General features: G+C 35.3%; 1 protein-coding gene across 2 annotated transcripts; it reads right to left on the reverse strand.

The window, feature by feature from the left end:
• Nucleotides 1-7,461: 7,461 nt before the first annotated feature.
• LOC131062651 (probable receptor-like protein kinase At2g42960) lies at nt 7,462-13,164 on the reverse strand. Of its 2 annotated transcripts, none has more exons than XM_057996358.2 (8): nt 12,669-13,164; nt 10,632-11,305; nt 10,369-10,473; nt 10,047-10,169; nt 9,627-9,797; nt 8,664-8,793; nt 8,319-8,528; nt 7,462-8,171 (listed from the first exon to the last, which is right to left on the reverse strand). In XM_057996358.2, exons 2-8 carry the CDS (start codon nt 11,297-11,299, stop codon nt 7,995-7,997), a joined length of 1,584 nt encoding a protein of 527 aa, XP_057852341.1. In that variant the 5' UTR covers nt 11,300-11,305; nt 12,669-13,164; the 3' UTR covers nt 7,462-7,994. The 2 variants fall into 2 exon arrangements, with proteins under 2 accessions (XP_057852341.1, XP_057852340.1); XM_057996357.2 differs by having other exon boundaries at nt 12,188-13,162.
• Between the last annotated feature and the right edge of the window lie 6,913 nt (nt 13,165-20,077).

Below are 20,077 nucleotides of genomic sequence, written 5' to 3' on the forward strand. Positions count from 1 at the left end.
TGTTTGTGTGTGTGTGAATCCAAAATACATGATCCATGTACACCACAATGATAATACAAAAATAGCATCATCAACAAGCATGATATAGTATTAAATCCAAAACACAAAATGAGGCATATATGTCTAGGGCCTTACGTTCCCCTCCCTTAAAACTAGGTTTACTCATAGAAGCCTATTAAAATTTGAGGATAAAGGACTTGCAAATTCATAGCATCCTTCGAAGTGATTGTTAAAATATCATGATATTGTTCTACTAGACCTAAAATCAACATCATCAATAAGTACAATATAATATCAAATCTAGGCACATAATCCTTATACCTAGATGAAAATCCAAAAATAACATCATCAATGAGTAAAATGTACAATCAAATCTAAAACATAAAATGAGGCACATATATCTTAAATCCATCTAGTTGTCGCTTATCAAGAAAGAGTTTAAAGTATAATATTTTGTATGTGAGATACTATCATAGTAAGTGTAAAAGCAAGAAGAATCTAACAAATGAAAAAAAATAAAAAAAAATTGATGTATAAGCATTAACATTTCTATTAATTAGAGAATAGAAGTACACATATTCACACAAAAAAGTTGGGTGAATATAGAATCATATCCCTAGAGTTGCACAAGATAGGGCCCGTAACAATATGGAAACATCATAAACATAAATGTCGTTAAAGTTTTGAAGCCTATGGCAAGTTGTCAAATTTAGTACACATGATGGTCTAGAGCAAATAAAAAATAGCAACGTAAATTTTGATCTAAAATACCTCTACAATAAGACATTAAATTGTCTTTTAATTATCCAATAATTAATCAAAAATTGATATATTTTTACAAACATTTTAAATTAAAAAAATATAAAGAAAAATATGACACTAACAACTTGCTAAAACTAGTTACAATAGAATCTGCACCCTTACAAAGACAAACAAAATGTTAGGTACACATCTTTCACCTTGATCTATAAGACTTAATAATAGCTCAAGCTGATTTGGTCTCCTTATTAAATCAAATGATTGAATTAACTTGGACGTATAGAAGATGGATCATTCCAAGATGTGCAAACACAATGATACAAGTGGAGTCTTTTGGAAAGGATTCACAAGACTTAAGATAGATAGACCTTTTTAACATCCACGAGGCTAAAAGTAGTCTATGGGACAGGTAGCTTTGTCATTTTGGTCTTCAGTGTTCCAATCATTTTCCTATTCAAGGAGATGATGAGCATCTTCATCTTCATGATAGTCTTCTCATTAAATAAACTGTGCCAAGAAACAATGATCATTATATCGATATGTTTGTCTTTGATTTCCTTGAAGACATCACATTTCATATAATAAAGTGTTTTCCTGATTTCATTACCTCAAACCATCTTGATTGATCAACGGATCCCTCGACCCTCCAATAGAAAAAGAAAATACACACTCTTTCTTCCATATTTCTTTACATATTTACTGCCTCTCAATTTTAAATCAAAATTGATGAGAATTGTTCTTAATTGAAAAATAAAAATCTTGAACTCTTCAAGAAAATATTGAACATTTTGTATTAGTTTATAACCATGTTTTCTGAGCAGCAGTAACCCTCCATTGAGCTTGGATACTTTGCAGAGGACATCTGGTGCGACATTGGGAGAAAATCCCCACACTGCGACAGAAACAAACAAAACTGGTTTCACGTTTTATTTCTTATTTTAATCAAAGCAAACTACCTATACATATTGTTGAATCATCAATGAGACAAGAAGAGACGAGATAAAACCATTAAAGAGATGATAAAGGGCGATCCTGCAGGTTGGTATGAGGAGAAAGAATAAATAATAAAGTTTGGGTGTCCGACACTGACAGACGTAGAGGCATGTCAGTGGGTACCTTAAAGATCGACATGTCAGTGGGTACCTTAAAACGACACTTCAAAAATATACTTAGCTGGATTTTGATTCGCATTACATCACAACCGAGCAGAAGCATAAGTGTCCATCCATCAAATTATAATTGAACGGAGACACCCTGCTGATTGGAGTTTACACGGTGGCACTTTGCACAGAACATACTCATTTGAACAAATGCCTCTTCAATTGAGTAGCGATTTTCTTATGGTGTTTGTTCAAATCAGTTGTGTTTTTTTTCTAATTGCTTTTGATAGTAATGAAGTGGAGATAGATAAAGAGATTACAAAATTATCTAGTTATTAAAAGTCTTCATAATAAATCATTAGTTCTTTATCAGATTGTCTAGTTGTTGGTGCGTTTCTTGCGGAAACATCGGTTATGATCTGATTGCTAAGTTTATAAAAAGAGGCTAGAGAATACATAGCTATCTCATGGGATGGCAGCAAAAGAGAAATTAGATAGCATGAAGAACACTTGGATGAAACAAAATGACAAGTGGATGAATAAGTGGAGTATCAACATAAAAAAGTGTCCAAATAACGATAGGGCAATCAAAAAGTATGTGCAAGCATGTGGACAAGGCAACTTGGGAGGAAAAAAGAATAATATATCAAACATTTCAATCATTCATATGACTATGCACAAAAGAATTAGATGAAAACATAAATAAAATAGAAAGTGAAAATGTTAATGCTCAACTAAAAACTAATACATACCAACTTAGATGTAAAGACCAGAAGGTGAATGGTACCCAAAGAAGAGTGGACCGATAGAATATGTTGTGTCTATTCTTAAAAGCTAGTGCAAACAAAATGACACCATAACATGGAGTGCCTGACTTTTATAGATATTAGGATCAATTATATTAAGATTTTAAATGTGGGCTCCTTGAGTAACCTATTTGAAAAAAGGATAACAAAAATTGTAGATTACTTGACAAGATACACAATAGAAGATCCAAGATCCAAGATCCAAAAGGAATGGCAGATCAAAGAGGCATTTTGTTGACGATTTGTTGGTTTTGGACATTTGTGCTTCTCTATGTTGTTGGTTTTGCAAGGATCTCACATTTGTGCTTCTCTATGTTGTTGGTTATTAAAAGCTTTCATTCATTCATTTGAATAAAATATGGATATGTGCATATACATCTACCAAGGTGAAAATAGTCTCCTCATAGAAACGGTCAAAAACTCGTATGGAAATAAAGGTTTTCAATTTTATGGGTGAAAAAAAATTATTCTCTATACTATTATTTGCAACATCTAAGCCTAAATAAAACCTATTCTTCTAATAATCTAAGTATCAACATGTTCTTCAAGCAAAATTATTTGAAAACACAATTAATATAAATGAAAAGTATAGAGGGTGGAAGGGTGACATTTTCTACCATCAACCAAAGGACTATAGTTTATTCAATTGGTTGAGTACAATATGTGACGATGATAATATGTTCCTTGATTAGACCATCCATCAAGGTTCAAAGAATGATATAAGGGATGAGACCATAATCATGTTGTAAGTGATTTTGGTAGAATGCATATCTCTCAATCCTTGACTCTTAGTTGAAGATGTATCAACATGAGCTTGTGCTCCCGTATCAAATAGCAAAAACAACTTGTATATAATATAAAATCCTCCATGGAAAAAGAGATCAACATCAGTGGTGAATAGATATATTTTCAAACACCTAAGACTATTCTCCCTATGTGCCCACACAAGAGCTTTGAATCAAGATGTGGTTATTCATCAAAAATACCTGTAATTAGATTGTATTATGTTGATTCGACTACATTGTAATGAACTTTGCAACATGAAGAAACCATAAAAAAATTTGGTAGGTATTTGGGATTTTGCATGCAAATGTCAAGACATATATTGGAGGACAATGTGTTGTAAAGTAAACCTATCTTGCTTCATCTTGCATCCAAAAGACACAAAATTTTGATAGGTATTTGAGATTCTCCACACAAATGTCAAGACATATTGGAGCACGATGTGTTGTTGAAGTAAAGCCAAATTTTGATAGGTATTTGAAATTCTGCATTCAAATGTCAAGATACGTTGGAACACAATGTGTTGTTGCCCCTTGCTTTAACTTGTATCGAAGGCGAAAAAAAAGCCTTGCAATTGCATAAACTTTGGTGTCTCATAAGCAATAATTAGTTGCTTTTGTCCAAAATGGACTTGTTAAAAGGACTAGGAGAGTTTTGTTAAGAGTCCATGCATTTGGAGAACATAAAACCAAATCAACAAGACTAGGAGAGTTTTGTTAAGAGTCCATGCATTTGGAGAACATAAAACCAAATCAACAAACAATTGTTGTATGTTGATGATGAGGTTCCAGTCTTCTCTAGAATAAGCAAACAATTGTGCCTTTGAGATTTTGAACTCCACATCATCAGCCCATCATCATCCTACCAGCTTGCGTCAGTGTCAGGGGTTTTGAAACCAATTCAAGTGTGACAAAACATCTCTGTACTGTGTTTTCAATGAATGTAATCATTGTTGGGTATTTATGTAACTGTTAAAAGTGCTAGAATTTAGCCACTACAATGAACATGTTTAATTCCATATTCTGTCACTTTGTTTGCATCTTCCCAGCACACGTGGAGCCTTCCAGTAAAGATAATCCAAGGTAAAGGAATGTGCATTGCAAAATGGTATAGGAGATTTTCCAGTCTGGTTTCAAATAAAATTTTGTATAGTTAAAAACATCATATTACCAGTCCATGTAATTGAAAGAGTTTTTAATGATAACCGTGTAATAATAATTATAATTTAAAAGATTAAATTCAAAAACTATTACATAATTATTATAAGAGTTTTTCAGTTCCTGGTCTCAAACGGGCCGTCTCAAACTGTTCATTCTGAGTTTATCAGTGTTTTTATTCATGCTACCAGCCCTTTTGACCTGTATTATATTGAATGTAACGAATTAATTATCTATATTATATAATAAAGATTTCTATAATTTTATCAGTATGTGTAGCATTTCTGGTGTGCCATCAATGTCCAATGATGTCCCATCATGTCAAGTCAAGCCTGTCAGTATCGGACAGAAATTCGCTTAGATGGGTATTGAAGATAAACAATCATATACGGACTGCCCAAAATCCAGAAAAAAAGATTCAACAGAAAATATTGTCCTGCTCTAGTGTACAACACCATAATAGTCTGTCACCTTGCCAAACTTTTTGTCACCATTCTGATCATTGAATGACAATTGATTTAACAAGGAGCTAAATGCTAAGTTGGATTTTAGAACCTGACATTTTATTATTGGTCATCATTCCATACTCAACATTCGTTCTTCATATAACAGTCAATTAAAAATAACTATGTTTAACGTTCAGATGTCCAAATGAGATGTTTTGGCACTATGAACTCTGACATTATCTGAGAATAGCGATATGTAAATTCTATTGCTGCCAAATTCAACCGCTCTAGGAATCGTTGTGTTTAGAATGAACTAGAGAAAAACAACACAATTAGGGTTAAACAAAACCATCATCTATCTGCCGTCCTATTTAGTATATAGATAATTAAAATTAAAGAATACTTACAAGAAAATTATATTAAGGCAAACTATTAGCCCAGAAACAGATTTAAGATATTAAATACTACAGAAGTTACAATGAAGCAAAATTGGAAGAAAACTTTTTGGCATCTTGCGTACAGTCTTATTCAGATATTCTTTTATTCTAATAATATTGTATCCAGTCTTATTCAGATCTTCTATTCAGAAAATCCATGTTTTAAATGGTACTAAATATAGCTATCGCCCACTTGCTGTATCATTTAAAATCTAGATTATCAAACTCTAGAGTAGAAGAATATCCGAATAAGACTGAACACAAGGTGTCAATAGTTTTCTTACACTTTTTAGGCTAATATTTCTTACAATTTCTAGGCTAATATTTCTTTATAAACACTTTTATTAAAAAGAGTTTTAGTTAATTACTCTAAATGAAAATTCACTAGGAAATGTCGAGGCGCTTCAACTGAAATAGTAAGGCATTTTATTTAGGAAGAATTCAGACACTTAGAAAGGTTGGTTTCTACATAGACAATCACAAAATCACAACTAAAAAAATTACATTGTCACTCTTGGTTTGATTGATGTTAAAAATCAGAACCAGGCTTAACCATTGATCTGCATGCCACCCATTTATCTACTTATTATGTACATTGGAAACATCAAGAAATAATTATCATTCCAACATTCTTCAGCCTGTCTAATATAATATTATATATTTATAAACCAACACCAACCTGTCCAATCTAATATTAAATGTTTGTAAACCATGATAATGATTGTCAAAATCGGTAAACAACTACCCCTGGAAGACAATTTAATAACAACCCACTAAAACTTATTCGCTTCCAATATGCTACCACTTCAACTAATTCAAAAACTCAACTTTCTTTGACATTGCAGCTTTGGAGTATAATCATATCCTTGGTTTTAGTGGTTATATTTAATTCCATTAAGAGAGTGGGGTGAGATGTTTTAACTAAATTTAAATTAACGATATTAGCTCCGGTATTCCTCTACAGTTGCAATAGTGTTAAGAGGTATAGAACATGGAAACAAAATATAATCAGTTCCTCAATTTTAACTAATGATTAAGTTTCGTATATCTCTACAGTTGCAGGCTTGCAGCTGTAGAGAACAGTTAAATTTTAGTGAGCACATCTTTCCTGTTCTCTTAATGGAATCAACTATGGTAACCACTAAAACCGAGGCCTCTAAGAATTTGATTTTACACAAAAGACTCATAAAAAGTTGAAACAACAGGACATCTCTAAAATTAAACACCCAGAGAGTAACAAGCAGTCTTAGGAACCAAGAAAACTTTCTCAGATAATATAAGTATCATCGAACTCTGAAAATTAGAACATTCACATAAAGTAAACACACCAAACACAGAAAAACAGAAAACCCCAATTGTTTTGGAGTTGCTAGCATCTTACTAAAACCTACTACATAAAACCTTTAAAAGGAAGACTATAAAAACAGGTTTGAAATTTATTTCAAAACTTTCAAAAAGTTTTAAACATTTTAAACAAAATTATAGTATTTGAAGTTATTTGACATTAAAGAGTTGAAACAATAACTTTGATTCTAATGTCCATCTTTCAAACGTCTAATAGTTTGGCTCTGGTGTAAAGGTTGAAGTTCAATACAGGTAAGTCAGGTCTGTGTTTGGCATGACAAATATAATCCTGGAATACCTAAAGAAACAATGTATCATCATGATTCACAATACAGCAAATCAATCAAATTGAAACTTCTATAATAAAAATGAAAAGAAATCATACACTTTCAAATAGAGCTTCTCTGAAATACAAAAGGAGACAAGCTTTGTGCTAGAGGCTCCAAGGCATGATACAGCTGAATATCATTAATTTCACCGAGTTGAGTATGGACTAATATACACACATAAGTGTGCCAGGAATTTAAATCGCCCAACTGCAGTTTCTAAACTTTAAGGTTTCTTTAATCAAAAACTGAGAAAAACCCTCTAAGAAAGACAATGACAGATATCATATGCTTTACAGATCCTTAAATCAGCAAGTCAGAAATCCAAGATTGAAATAATTATGTACAACAGTGTTTTCTGACAAGTTGTTCTCAGGATGCATAATGCGCATTACTTGAACACTTTATTAAGAGAGTGACTAGTCAATATAAATTTTGCACCAAACAGGGTCAACCTGGGTGTAATGGTCATACAAAACTGTCACAATACCCCATCCTCCTTCAAGGTGAAAAGAAGCTTTTAGTTTGGCTGTCCTGTCTTTCAAGCAAGGTGTAGACAGCTAGAGATTTTATGCCTTGCCAAACAAGAATAAACTGACTACTGCAAATCTCCTGTATTCTGTTGTGAAAATCATTCAACAATGTCTTCGTAAATATGAGAAACAAAATATCAACTCCCCTTATGCAAAATCCCTACAGTGCAGCAAACTTTTGAGAAGCTCCCATGTGATGTACAATAGGATCCAAAGAATATATATTACCAATCATTTTGTGGAAAATCCTATAAAAAGAATAAATTCCATAAACCAATGACAGAAAATGCAAAATCAGACTTCTTATTTCCTGCCCCTTTTTCTCTGCTCGCTAGCATTTGCCTGTTCCACCCCATTTCTTGTATCAGTATGTGAATCCACATCTCTAGAAGCTGAAGCTTCTGCTGTATTTTGCCAGATAGGCTTCTCTTCATCCTCAACTTCTGATTTTCTAGCATGACGCGCTCTATTTCTTCGATCCTGTACAATATTAATCCATATTTATAATTTACCTAATCAGTAATCAGCATTCACATAGCTAAAGGCTCTGCATGTTACTTATATTCATATCAAAAAACCAAAGCAAATGCTAATTTTATTTAGCAGATAATTAGTAAGTACACCCACCTCATGATAAGGAAACTCGTCTACTTCAAGCATCCGTACAACATGTCCCATCTTAGGTCTTTTCTCAGAATCTGGATCAAGGCATCTTAGAGCAACCAAGAGTGCTCTCTTCAGATTACGTGTAGCTGGTTTCATATCTATATTTGGGTCTACCACCTCTTCTGAGCGCCTGTTACCAACCATCATCTTTAGCCATTCTACAAGGTTAACCTGCACCATACCCAGTACAAATTACTAATAAAAACACGAGTCTGTTCATCCTCATGCTCATACACAGCCCAAAACAACTTTGAAAGTATAAAACAAACTATAGAATCCATGCCAAAGAACTTCAGTTGAACCCACCTCATCTGCTGGCCGACCATAGTCAACTGGATCTCTACCTGTGATTGTCTCTAAGAGGAGAACTCCAAAGCTATAAACATCACTCTTTTCATTCAACAATCCTGTATTCGCATACTCTGGTGCAACATATCTAAAATTGGCAGCAAAATCAGCTGAAAATCAGTTTGAAATTGTAAAGCTTTGTTCCATACATACAGACAAGGAAACCACCTCATGAATAGAGAAATACAAGTAACACTAGTTTTTTCAGAAGTCCAAACACCACGGGAAAAAAAAAGCTAGTTTTGAAATCACTTTTGGAATTCAAAAAGTCAATACATGATTACAACTTTACAAAAAACAAACCCCATGCTGAATCATGAAAATAGGAGGTAACAAGCATGAAAACCAGGCCTGAAAAAAAAGAACATCTGAAATAATATGCTAATCTAAGAACGCAATATTACCGCGTATACAGCCAATAATCAAGTTTTCCTTGATATTGCTTATCCACTGTAAAAATGCACAAATAACCAAAAGAAAGTCAGATACAATTACCTCTTTCAACAACTATTGAAGCATTGGAAACATGCCGGTAGAGAGTGAAAGGTTCGTTGAGTAGTTGGTGAGTAGAAAAATTAAAAACAATGATATTGAATAATTCTATGAAGAACGTTGCAAGCATTTCAAATAGCATATAAATGGATTACTATAGAGGTGAAATTTCTTATCTAGACAATTGCACAAGCTCTCATGAGATTGATCCAATAGAAACAAGCAGACTGGAGATAAACAATGGACATAATTTTTTATACAGAAATATTGATTACCCATTCATAAATATGTGCTTTGGGAGGTTGAATCAAAGTTGCTTGGGGCGAAAATTCACATGCTATAGAAGTTGTACAATTTAAGTCACAGAATAAGTACTTTAATTCTTAAGGAAAGTTCAGGCCCAGGCCAAATTAAAAGAGAGAGGTGTACCCAAAAGTGCCCATCACTCTAGTTGTGATGTGGCTCTTTTCTGATCCAAGAAGCTTTGCTAATCCAAAATCTGAGACCTTGGCATTAAAATCGCTATCCATTAAGATGTTGCTGGCTTTGATGTCTCTGTGAACAACCTTTGGCTCAATAGCCTCGTGCAGATATGCAAGCCTGCAACCAAACATATAATGAATTAATAATTCCTCAAATTCAAGGAGAAGATAAATGTCTAATAATATAATGGATACTTTAAATTTCCAGTGCAATGACATTTATGGACAAAAAGAATCATTTTGCAAAATTTAGCATCGAGCACTGCTACTTCTCACATTCAGCTAAAAATTAATATGAATTTACGACAATGTATTAAACGCACGAGAAAAAGAAGACATCTAAGCAATTCAGAAAAATGCTACTCACGCCTTTGCAGTTCCAAGAATAACCTTCATACGGGCCTCCCATGTCAGAAAACCTTGTTGCCTCATTGCTCCATGAAGCCATTGATCTAAATTACCATTATTTACATACTCATATACCAGCATCCTGATCAAAATATTGCTTTGTAAACATTAGCATTTTAGAAAAAAAAAAAACTATCAAAACACAATACAAGGGAAAACTGACTACAGAAATGGTAGTAATGTGGATTTCACACTGTAAAGAAACATGATTAAAATGCCATCAATGAAAATACGTCTGCCTAAAGAAATGGTTGTTTATTTCCTATATTTTAAACCTTCACCTGTGAGTTCCTTCTATGCAGTAACCAAGGAGACGCACTAGATTTTTGTGTCGCACATGACCAATAGCCTCTACTTCTGTCCTGAACTCTTTTTCTGCTTGTCCTCTAAACCAAATCAAAGATATTGTAAACTTAGAAAACCCCTTCAAACTATTTTGCATGGGAGGCCGCTTCAAAAAGGAAGATAAAGACAGAAAGATGTACAAACCAAAAAGATGATGAATAACTAACAATATAGGATCCAATTAGAGAGATAAACTCACAAATTGTTGAGGATGTTCTTGACTGCAACCATAGTTCCATTGGCAAGCTGGCCCTTATAAACAATTCCATATCCACCCTCACCCAGCACATTTTCCCTTGCAAAGCAATTTGTGGCAACTTCAAGGTCCCTAAGGGTAAACCAATGACCCCATCCAAGATGTGAAACTTCAGGCAAACCACTCAATGGTGAAGCTGGATTAATTGCATGGGAAGATGAAGCCCTATAAAGTGTGAATGTGCCCGAGTTTCCCTCTTCTCCTGAAAGTGAATTTCCTCCAATCTCCTGTTGAAAGATAGAGCTGCCCTGGCTGTGAGTATCCATATCAGTAGATCTCCTTATACCAACACGGACTAAAACTTTTTCTGATTCTCTGTCACTGGATTTGTCAATGGTAAGAAGAACAGCATCACTGGGAGACAAATTTACTGACCCCACCTTCTCAACCTTGACTTCCTTAATTTCCTTTGAGACTTTTGGGATCTGGGTCATTGGTACGTTTTCTAAAACACTGCTTGATCTTCTTCGAGAAGCAAGCCATGCTGATAATAGAATTAGTATTATGACAATAAAAGCACCAACAGCTATGCCAATCACAACCCATAATTTCAGCCCAAACAGGGAAGTCTTCTTGGATAGCTCAGCATTTAGAAAGCCACCAGATGACATTGCCTCCTGCCAATGGGTCAACAAGACAATCAATTCAAATCTTCAAAACAACCTTGAAACAATAAAAAGTAACATAACCTTCTCTCGGATACATTGACAATTATAAGCCCTAAAAAGGTTAATTAATCAAGGTAATGAAGCTACTACAACAAACAAGCAAAGAGAAAAGGACCAAGTCAAAATACAAAACAAGTTGCTGGATAAAATAACAAAATGCCAATTAGTTTGAAATGCATACGCGAAAATGTTTTCTCATTCTGATAGAAAATTCTGAGAAGACCCTACAAAAATCTTCTAGTTCCAGATATAACTTTGCAGAACCACTGCTTGTTCAAGAGGTGAAAAAGACACCATTGGCTGAAAGTAGGGATGGACCTTACACTTTCAAAAAAAATTAACAAGCTTACATTTTCATGGCGACGAGAATGCAACCTAAAGGGGAAATTTTGTGTAAATGCAAACTTTTGGTAATATGCAAGATAAACTCAAAAAAGCTCTTTGGGTCATGTATATATTGTATATTAAGGATGACAACAAACGCGTGATTCTTGGTTCGTGTTAGTTTCCCAACTGCAAGCATATCCAATGGCAGCGACAGGGATCCTGGTACATGTGTAAATTGATTAAACGTAAAACCCCGCATGCATAGGGTATGGGTTCTAAATCCTGGTCCACTATGATTTGTTGGGTTTCAGGACACCCTTCAGGTAGTTTACTTTACACATAGATCAGAGCAGCAAACTAGCTCTTGAGAACATAATGTGTTAGGTAATCTTTCCTTCGGGAACAATGGCATCAGACAAATGGAATGCAAATGGTAACGAAAAGTTAAAAATTTGTTTCAAAACAAAGAATACAGAGCATCAGTTTTATTTTACGATTGCATACCACTTTCAATGAGTTATACCAGCAGCAAATCTCAATCACTCCCCTGCAAATATGACTAGACGTTTAGTCTGCCTCCTCTGTGTACCATGCATGCCACTCCGAGAAAATGCCAATTTCAAAGCGTTGGTGATCCAAATGTAAAGGTTTCCTCAAACAGATTCCACTACACACAACCCAATTGGCGAGAAAGACGGAGGAAGAGTTCAAACGCCATCGTTGAACAATGGGGGAAAACAAAAACAGAGATCACACAAAACACAGTGGGCCAGCGGTTGGGGCGGCTGGAGGGCAACTCACAGGAAGTTGTCTTACATAAGCAACATCATTCCAAGCCACAAGGCCCACTGGTAGACGAGACACAAACATATCTCCCCCAAAAACACTTGTTTTACAAGAATGGATTACAAGATTCCACCAGAAAATAGCTAATGCCTAAATTTGGAAACAGAAAAAGAAAAATGGGTAATGCCAGTCGTCTTACACATGAATAATCCCGATTCCCCCTTTATCTCAAATGGGTATTGTGCAGTTTAGAATGCCCCCTCCTCTCCCTCTGAGACGGGTGTAAGAGAGAAGCAGAGAGCAATGCAAATGAAGAACGGGGTCGAAACGGTTTACTTGACGTCTGGTGATGTATAATGACTAGAAAGTCAGGGGCCACCAGCACTAGGACTAGGGCCAAATCTATTTTCACTCCAACCAACGGCGGAAAACTTTGAGTTACACCAATACAATACTTCTGGTAAAGTGGTCCCTTGCATTTGCTGCGGAACAACATATAGGTATTTTACCCAACACCAGGAGAAAAAGAGTGGTAGATATTGTTTGGGACTGGTAAAAAAACTTTTTATTTTCGTGTGGTGGGAGCGAAAGAAGACACCTTTTGCCTTTCTGTCGGTCTACACGAGCAACACGAGTGAGTGTGCAACGCCTTTGACAGGGTCGCCATACAGGGGAAGGTTGACTACCTCAACGCCCTCACCTCTCTTTTCATTTTCCGTTACTAAAATTGAATGTTACAGTTTCAGATTTGACTTAACTACAATTTTTTATCACCTCAATAATTTGAAAATCAGTTTGACTTTAGTTTTTAAAGCCGTTCCTTGATTGTAAAGGAATGTATTCATTCCAGATGTAAATCTAGGTTAGTTAAGTGAATATGAATAAATCAACTATAATTAGAAATGATAATTGTGTACTGAAAATATTTAAATCAGGAGGATTAGTTATTTAGTTGTGGGAATTATAATGAAGAGTAATGAAAATTTTATACAAAATTTAATTGTTTAGTTATGATCGTTGTCTTAGTTATGATCATTGTATAGGAATTGTGGTAGATTGAAAATTATGTGAAGTTTAAATTGCATCAAGTGGGATCGATATCGTTCACCACAAGCATAGGATCTATCGAATTGTTTGTGTCCTTTTAAGCATTGGTGGCATTTATAAATGCCTAGCAGAAATTGTTAGATTGTGAGGTTTCACACTTAGTCAATCCCCTTGTGTATGGGAATTATGGTAGATTCAAAATAATGTGAAGTTTAAATCTATGTTGAGTGGGATTGAACTTGTGTGCCACAAGCATAGAATGTATTGGCACCCTATTTATTTGTGTCTCATTTTGTTCTAGTATGTTTTGGTCTTCTCTTTGTTTATCGTTTACCAATCAATGATAGCTAATTTGGCAAATTTTTAAAGGGATTATCTTGGTTGAGTTTGTGACTTTGATGTTGTATTATTTTTCCCCTTTTCTTACTCCAATCAGTCCCTCAAAAATCAATATTCCAAAATTGGCTAAGTATAGAGGTGGTGAGAGCTTTCTAAGCACCAAGAACCTTTGATTTTGTATTCCTATGGCCTTCAGCAGGTCATTCATCTTTGTCGAACCTTCTATGGTAACCAAGAACCTTTAGTTCTTATTTTGTTCCTAGTTCTTATGGAACCTCCTAGATGGATTTCTTCCCACCCTTGACCTTACATAAAAGATAAAGGTGGTCAAAGGTTCCATAAACACCAAGAACCATTTGTTCTTAGTTTTCATGGAACCCCCAACCAAGAAATGTGTGAGAGGCCAGAAAAGGAGGGAAAAGGAGCTCATGATGACGAGGGAGAACACCAGTAGCAATTCAATAGATTTTTCAAACAAGTTGAGTTCCAAATGTGGTGGCACTAAGGGAACTCATTTCCTACATGCCCACGATTAGTCATCCACCAACCCGCCCCTCCTTTTTTGGGTGACATTAAGAACAAACGTGACTTTTAAATGTGGGTTTGGGATCCTATGTGCCTCATGTATAGCTAGGACATGATGGGGCATGTTCTCAAGCACAAAAATAATTGTGAGCCTTAGCAAGAAAGCATGTGCACTATCTACAACTACAAGAAGTTGTAGATTTTTAGATTTCCAATGCAAGTTTGCACGATTCCCATCTTTGGTGACTTGCTAAAGGATATATGTGAATCAAGTTTCATCTGAAGGGGAGACCACGGGATAAAATTTTAGACAAGAGAGGAGAAGTTACAGAACCAACAATAGAAAGATATTCTTGGGAAGCCTTATGGTTTCAATTTCTAGCTCTAGGTATAGTCATTTTTGTATTGCAATGATCTAGGTTTATCCCAAATTTGTAACCTATGCAATATTTGAGGATCGGATGATTAATAGGAAAATCAACCTTCATTGAGTGTCTCCATGTGTGTGGTGTGCATTTTCTAGATGTGTGTTGTTTAATTGGTTAGCCAAAAGATTGTAAAATCCTTGCAAATCTTTTGTAAGGTATTTGCTCAATGCAATAAAGGAAATGTATGGGTATGCTCATAGATTACTAAGTAGACACAATATTTTGAAACTATTAATTTTTTTTTAGTGTGTGTAGAGTCTAACTTGCTCATGTATTCTGAAAGGAATAGTCTCTGTCGTGTCTTGATTAAGATATTGTATATGTTTAATCATTGCATCTTTTGTTTGAATTCAAAAATTATGTTGCGAAGCTAGATAAAGGCACTGGTTTGTTTCTAGTTGTCTCTCCCCATCATTCTCAACACACTCAAAATATTTCAACTTAAATATTTTTCAATTTTACAAGTTTATGTGTGCTACTATCATGTATGAATGCATATGATAGCACAAGGGTTATCATAAAACACATTCTCGTATATTTATGTGCTAGATCATTTGTTTAATAAGGCGGTAAGCCGTGCATATTCAAACTATCACATAGATATATTGTGGCACTAGTATTGGTATACATTGTGCAATGGGTATAATTTGTTGTAAGGAAGTGGTCAATCATACTCTCAATCATTAATCTGACACCTCAAGGAAACCCCACTTGGTCTTACAAAGATAGAAGCGAAGAAGGTCTTATCCACCTTAGCAATTGGTTCTAAGTTTCCCAACTTGAAAATAAGTTTGTGGTGATCTTCCTACGTTTAACACCCCTAGTGCTTTGGAGATTATCACACCTTAGGGATTTAAGGTCTACAATTCAACTCACCAACAAATTAGTGTTTTTGTTGGGGATTGACTTATTGGTGTAAGTTGGTGTGTTGCCAACTCAAGAAGAAATCTAATAGGTTGATATTAATTTGATGACTTCATTCGTGGCTGAAACCATATTTAGAATTGTGCCTTGTAGCATCATGTGCTTCAAGAATTCCCTCACATTTTTTGTGACTCTACTATCAAAAAATGAAGTTTATGTTGCTATTGTTCATGTTTCATTAACATGTATCAAGTGATTGCAACTAATTACTTGGTGCCCTATTTTCTTCCAATTCAAGGTATGGTTTCTTTCTTGGTAAAGGAATTATTTATTTGTCCTCCATTTTCCACCTTGCATAAGTTGTTGTAACTGTAGACACAAAAAAATGACTAACGCCTTTCATTGTCATTTCTTCCTCTAAAATTATTTAATTAAACTAATGACAATTCCTTATTCGTAATCAAATTTGAATTTCCCTCCATTATCACTTTAATTAAATCATTTTTAATTCTTTAATTATTTTACTAACCATTCATTTCTCCTATTATTAATTAAATAATTTTAATTATTTAATTAATTTATCAATTTTTCACCCTTGCACAATTAAAAAATTAAATTATTTAACTAAATCATTTTCCACTTATTCTTCTAGGTCATAATAATTAAATAATTATTGTAATTATTTCATTATTAAATAATTATTGTAATTATTTCATTATTAAATAATTATTGTAATTATTTAATTATTAAATAATTATTGTAATTATTTAATTAGCTAACTCCTCTTCTATAATTAAATAAATTGTTTCAATTTATTTTGATTATTGATTTCCTAAATATATTTCATCTAAAAATAAATAAAATAATGATTTTATTTATTTTGTGTACATGCACATGAATTAAATAATACCGACAAAATGATACTAAACATCAATGTGTTTGGTCCTGGCATGAAATGTCAGGTTCTTAGCTATGTAAATCATACTCTGGCTATCATAATAAATTATCATTGCACCTTATTTTGTTCGAATATCTAAACGCAATCTGAAGCCAAATGGCATCTTTATAGGCATGAGTAGCTACCATATGCTCTGTGAGCTAGAAGTGGACAAAGCAACCACAACCTGTCACTTACTCGTCCAACTAATTGCACCACCAAATAAAGTAAACACATAAGCACTAGTGGATCTTTTGCTATCAATATCACTTGCCTAGTCTAAATCCACATAACCACAAATATGAAGGGAAATCTTGTCTCCTATTGAATTACCATGATTCAAAATAGAATACTTTGAGGTACCCTTCAAATATCTGAAGACTCTTTTCACTACATCCCAATGAACTCTATCAAAATTAGACATATATTTGGAAAGGACTCCCACTGCTTGGGAAAGGTTTAGTCTATTGAATACCATAACATACATCAAACTTCCAACTACACTCTAGTAAGGCACTCTTCTCATGTCTTCCATCTGTGATGGGGATGTAGGATAGTCTGAAATAGATAATTTTGTTCCAACTGTAAAGGGAACACATAATGGTCTACAATCTTGTATGTTGAACCTCTGTAAAAAAAAATCCACAATACTTACACTGGCCTAGCCAAAACTATTTATTCACTCTATCTCTTCTAATTTTCATCCCAAAAATGTGTTTCATTGCACCTAGATGTTCCATCTCAAACTTAGCAGCAAACTGAGATTTTAGTTTTGAAACCATACCTTTTTTTTTACTAATGAATAACATATCATCAAAATATAATGCAACGTACAAGAAATGATCACCATCAAATTTATAATAAGCATAGTGATTTGATTTAGAACACTCAAATTCCAAAATCAACACATATGTATCAAACGTACAGTATGTTGAACACAAGATGTCACTGAGAGGGGGGGGTGTGAATCAATGATTTCCAAACTTTACCCTTTTCTATCCTATGTGTGTATATCGGTTAACAGATCTAACATAAAGCAGACATACTGATTAGATGGGAGGATAACACAAATGCAACCACACATAAAAGGGACATCACATAACACTGGATGTACGAGGAAAACCCCAGATGGGAAAAACCTCAATGAGAAATGTTGTTGGAGACTACTGCTCCAATCTTGCCTCATAATGAAACACTCAGTTACAACATTCAGGGCACCAACCCAAGGAGTACCACTCTTGCTTTAGGGCACCAACCCAAGGAGTACCACTCCTGATTTAGGGCACCAACCCCTAATTTTAGGGCACCAACCCAAGGAGCACCAACCCCTGCACCGAGCTCCAACTCAGTGATTACAAAATCATATATCAGATACAAAGGTAATATCCTTGTTACAAAAGAACTTTGTAACTCTCAAGCAAGTTTCTCCACCGATTCTCCTCTATCCAATTCTCTGCTCACCTCTATGCAACCTTATCTCTTGCTACAACTCACTCTCTACTGCAACCTTACCGATTTAGCCTCTGCTTCTTCTTTGCTGGTCCTTTTCTCTTTGTCGGTTCTCTTCTATCACATTGTCAGTTCTCAGCTTACTAGTTCTTCACTAATTCTCATTGTGTTCTTCTCTTTTCTGCAATCTTCTTTGGCTCTTCTTGTCATGTTCAATCACCACCGGTGCAGTCCTCTATCAGACTTAATGGTAGACTACCGGTTACTCACTCTTGTCGATTTACTTATTCTAACTGGTTAACTCTCACATACTCAGTCTCTTCTATGATTGTTTATAAGCACTTAACTGATTAATTCCCTGGTTTCTACTCTCTTCACCGGCTTTACTCACTCATTTAGTAACACGATTTACATCTTTGATTCGCACTTATAGCCAGACTTTCCTGCCTAAATGTGAGTTCAAACATTTGCATGCTAGGGTTTTTGCCATGCACTGAATCTACATCATATTTCTTCTCTGATCATCATGACATATCATATCCAATCAAATATCATGTCCTTGACTGATGATCAACACCCCATCAATGAGCATCGCCATTTTGTTTACCTTGCGAGTCACGTCTTCTATCTTTAGCCATCTGTAGCATGATTTTCAGCCTTGTGTCTGGTCAATCACGTGCATGATGTGGTCTCCTTCACCCACTTCGATCTGCTAGATCATTCTGTCTTGGATCTCTGATGTTTCCTTGATCTCAAGTCGCAATCTTCTGTCATCCTTCCTCGAGCTTCGCAGTTGCCATTTAATGTTGGACCAACCGCCAATGACCTCACCGACACACCAAACCGACCTGTGCATGCATGCCACTTCAACTCCATGTGGCCCCTTTGTTGGCATCCACCTTGGCTCACTATGTCGGTCCGACTTGGTCATCAACTAGTAGCACACGACCGGGTCCATCTATCGGTTCACAAACCCTGTTGGTTATACCCTAACCGGTCTGCCTTCAACTTTGCACTTTGCTGCTCTTCTGGTGGAACACTTAAACCGGTCAACACAATTGCCAACCTACCTCACGCACATCTTCAATAGATGGGAGCCTTTCACTTCTGCACCTTGTCATCTTTATCGGTGGAGATACTTACCGACGACCACCTTGATGACACCATGTCATCAACCTTCAACAAACTCCATCTTCAATCCAACAACATCCTCTATCTGCAGCTGCTCAACCTCGCCTTCTTCATCATTTGACTGGTTCTCCTATCAACTTGTTTGTTAAAGTGACAAACATATCCTTCCTTCTCTATAACAACAACTCATCATGTCTACCTGCCTGATCTAGTGCATATCTCTGATCTCATGCACCTAAAGCAACTTAGTGTTTCACTGGTTGATCTAGTGTGAGCCTTCAATCACCTGCCGTCTACTCTTATGTCTTATCTCAGAGGACTATGATGCATTCCATGCATAATAGGAGATAAGCTCCACTTACCGATGGGAGTGGATCCTTTTCATCCGCATCCGACATTGCACCAATATGGCTTCCCTGTTAGAGTAGGCATATCTTCAAATAGGCACATATGATCCTATTGGGAACACTCTATGTCAGTCTTCTCTTCTTCCTATGATATCTTCTTCATCCGGTGACTGGAACTTTATCCGATGGGAGTCTTGTTGTTTCACATCCACACATCATATCGGTTGGCACTTTTGCATTAGCTCACCCTGCAGATCCACTTGTCGATTGGCAACAATGCTCTACCAACAAAATACTTACCGATTGTTATACCATATTTTCAACACAAGTCAACACTAACTTGTGTACCGGTGACTCCAACGATCATTATATTGGATGACACTCTCTTCCTTACCGGTGACCCGCTAAGCTAGTTGACATCACTGACACCATTTCCGGTATGCATCATTGACAACATTTCTCATCAATCTCCCATACCGGTTGCCATCCTATACCGGTTGACATCAATGACAACACAATTCCAACATGGTACCACATCCTA

This window comes from Cryptomeria japonica, chromosome 8 (genome assembly GCF_030272615.1).
Source record: "Cryptomeria japonica chromosome 8, Sugi_1.0, whole genome shotgun sequence".
NCBI lineage: Eukaryota > Viridiplantae > Streptophyta > Pinopsida > Cupressales > Cupressaceae > Cryptomeria > Cryptomeria japonica.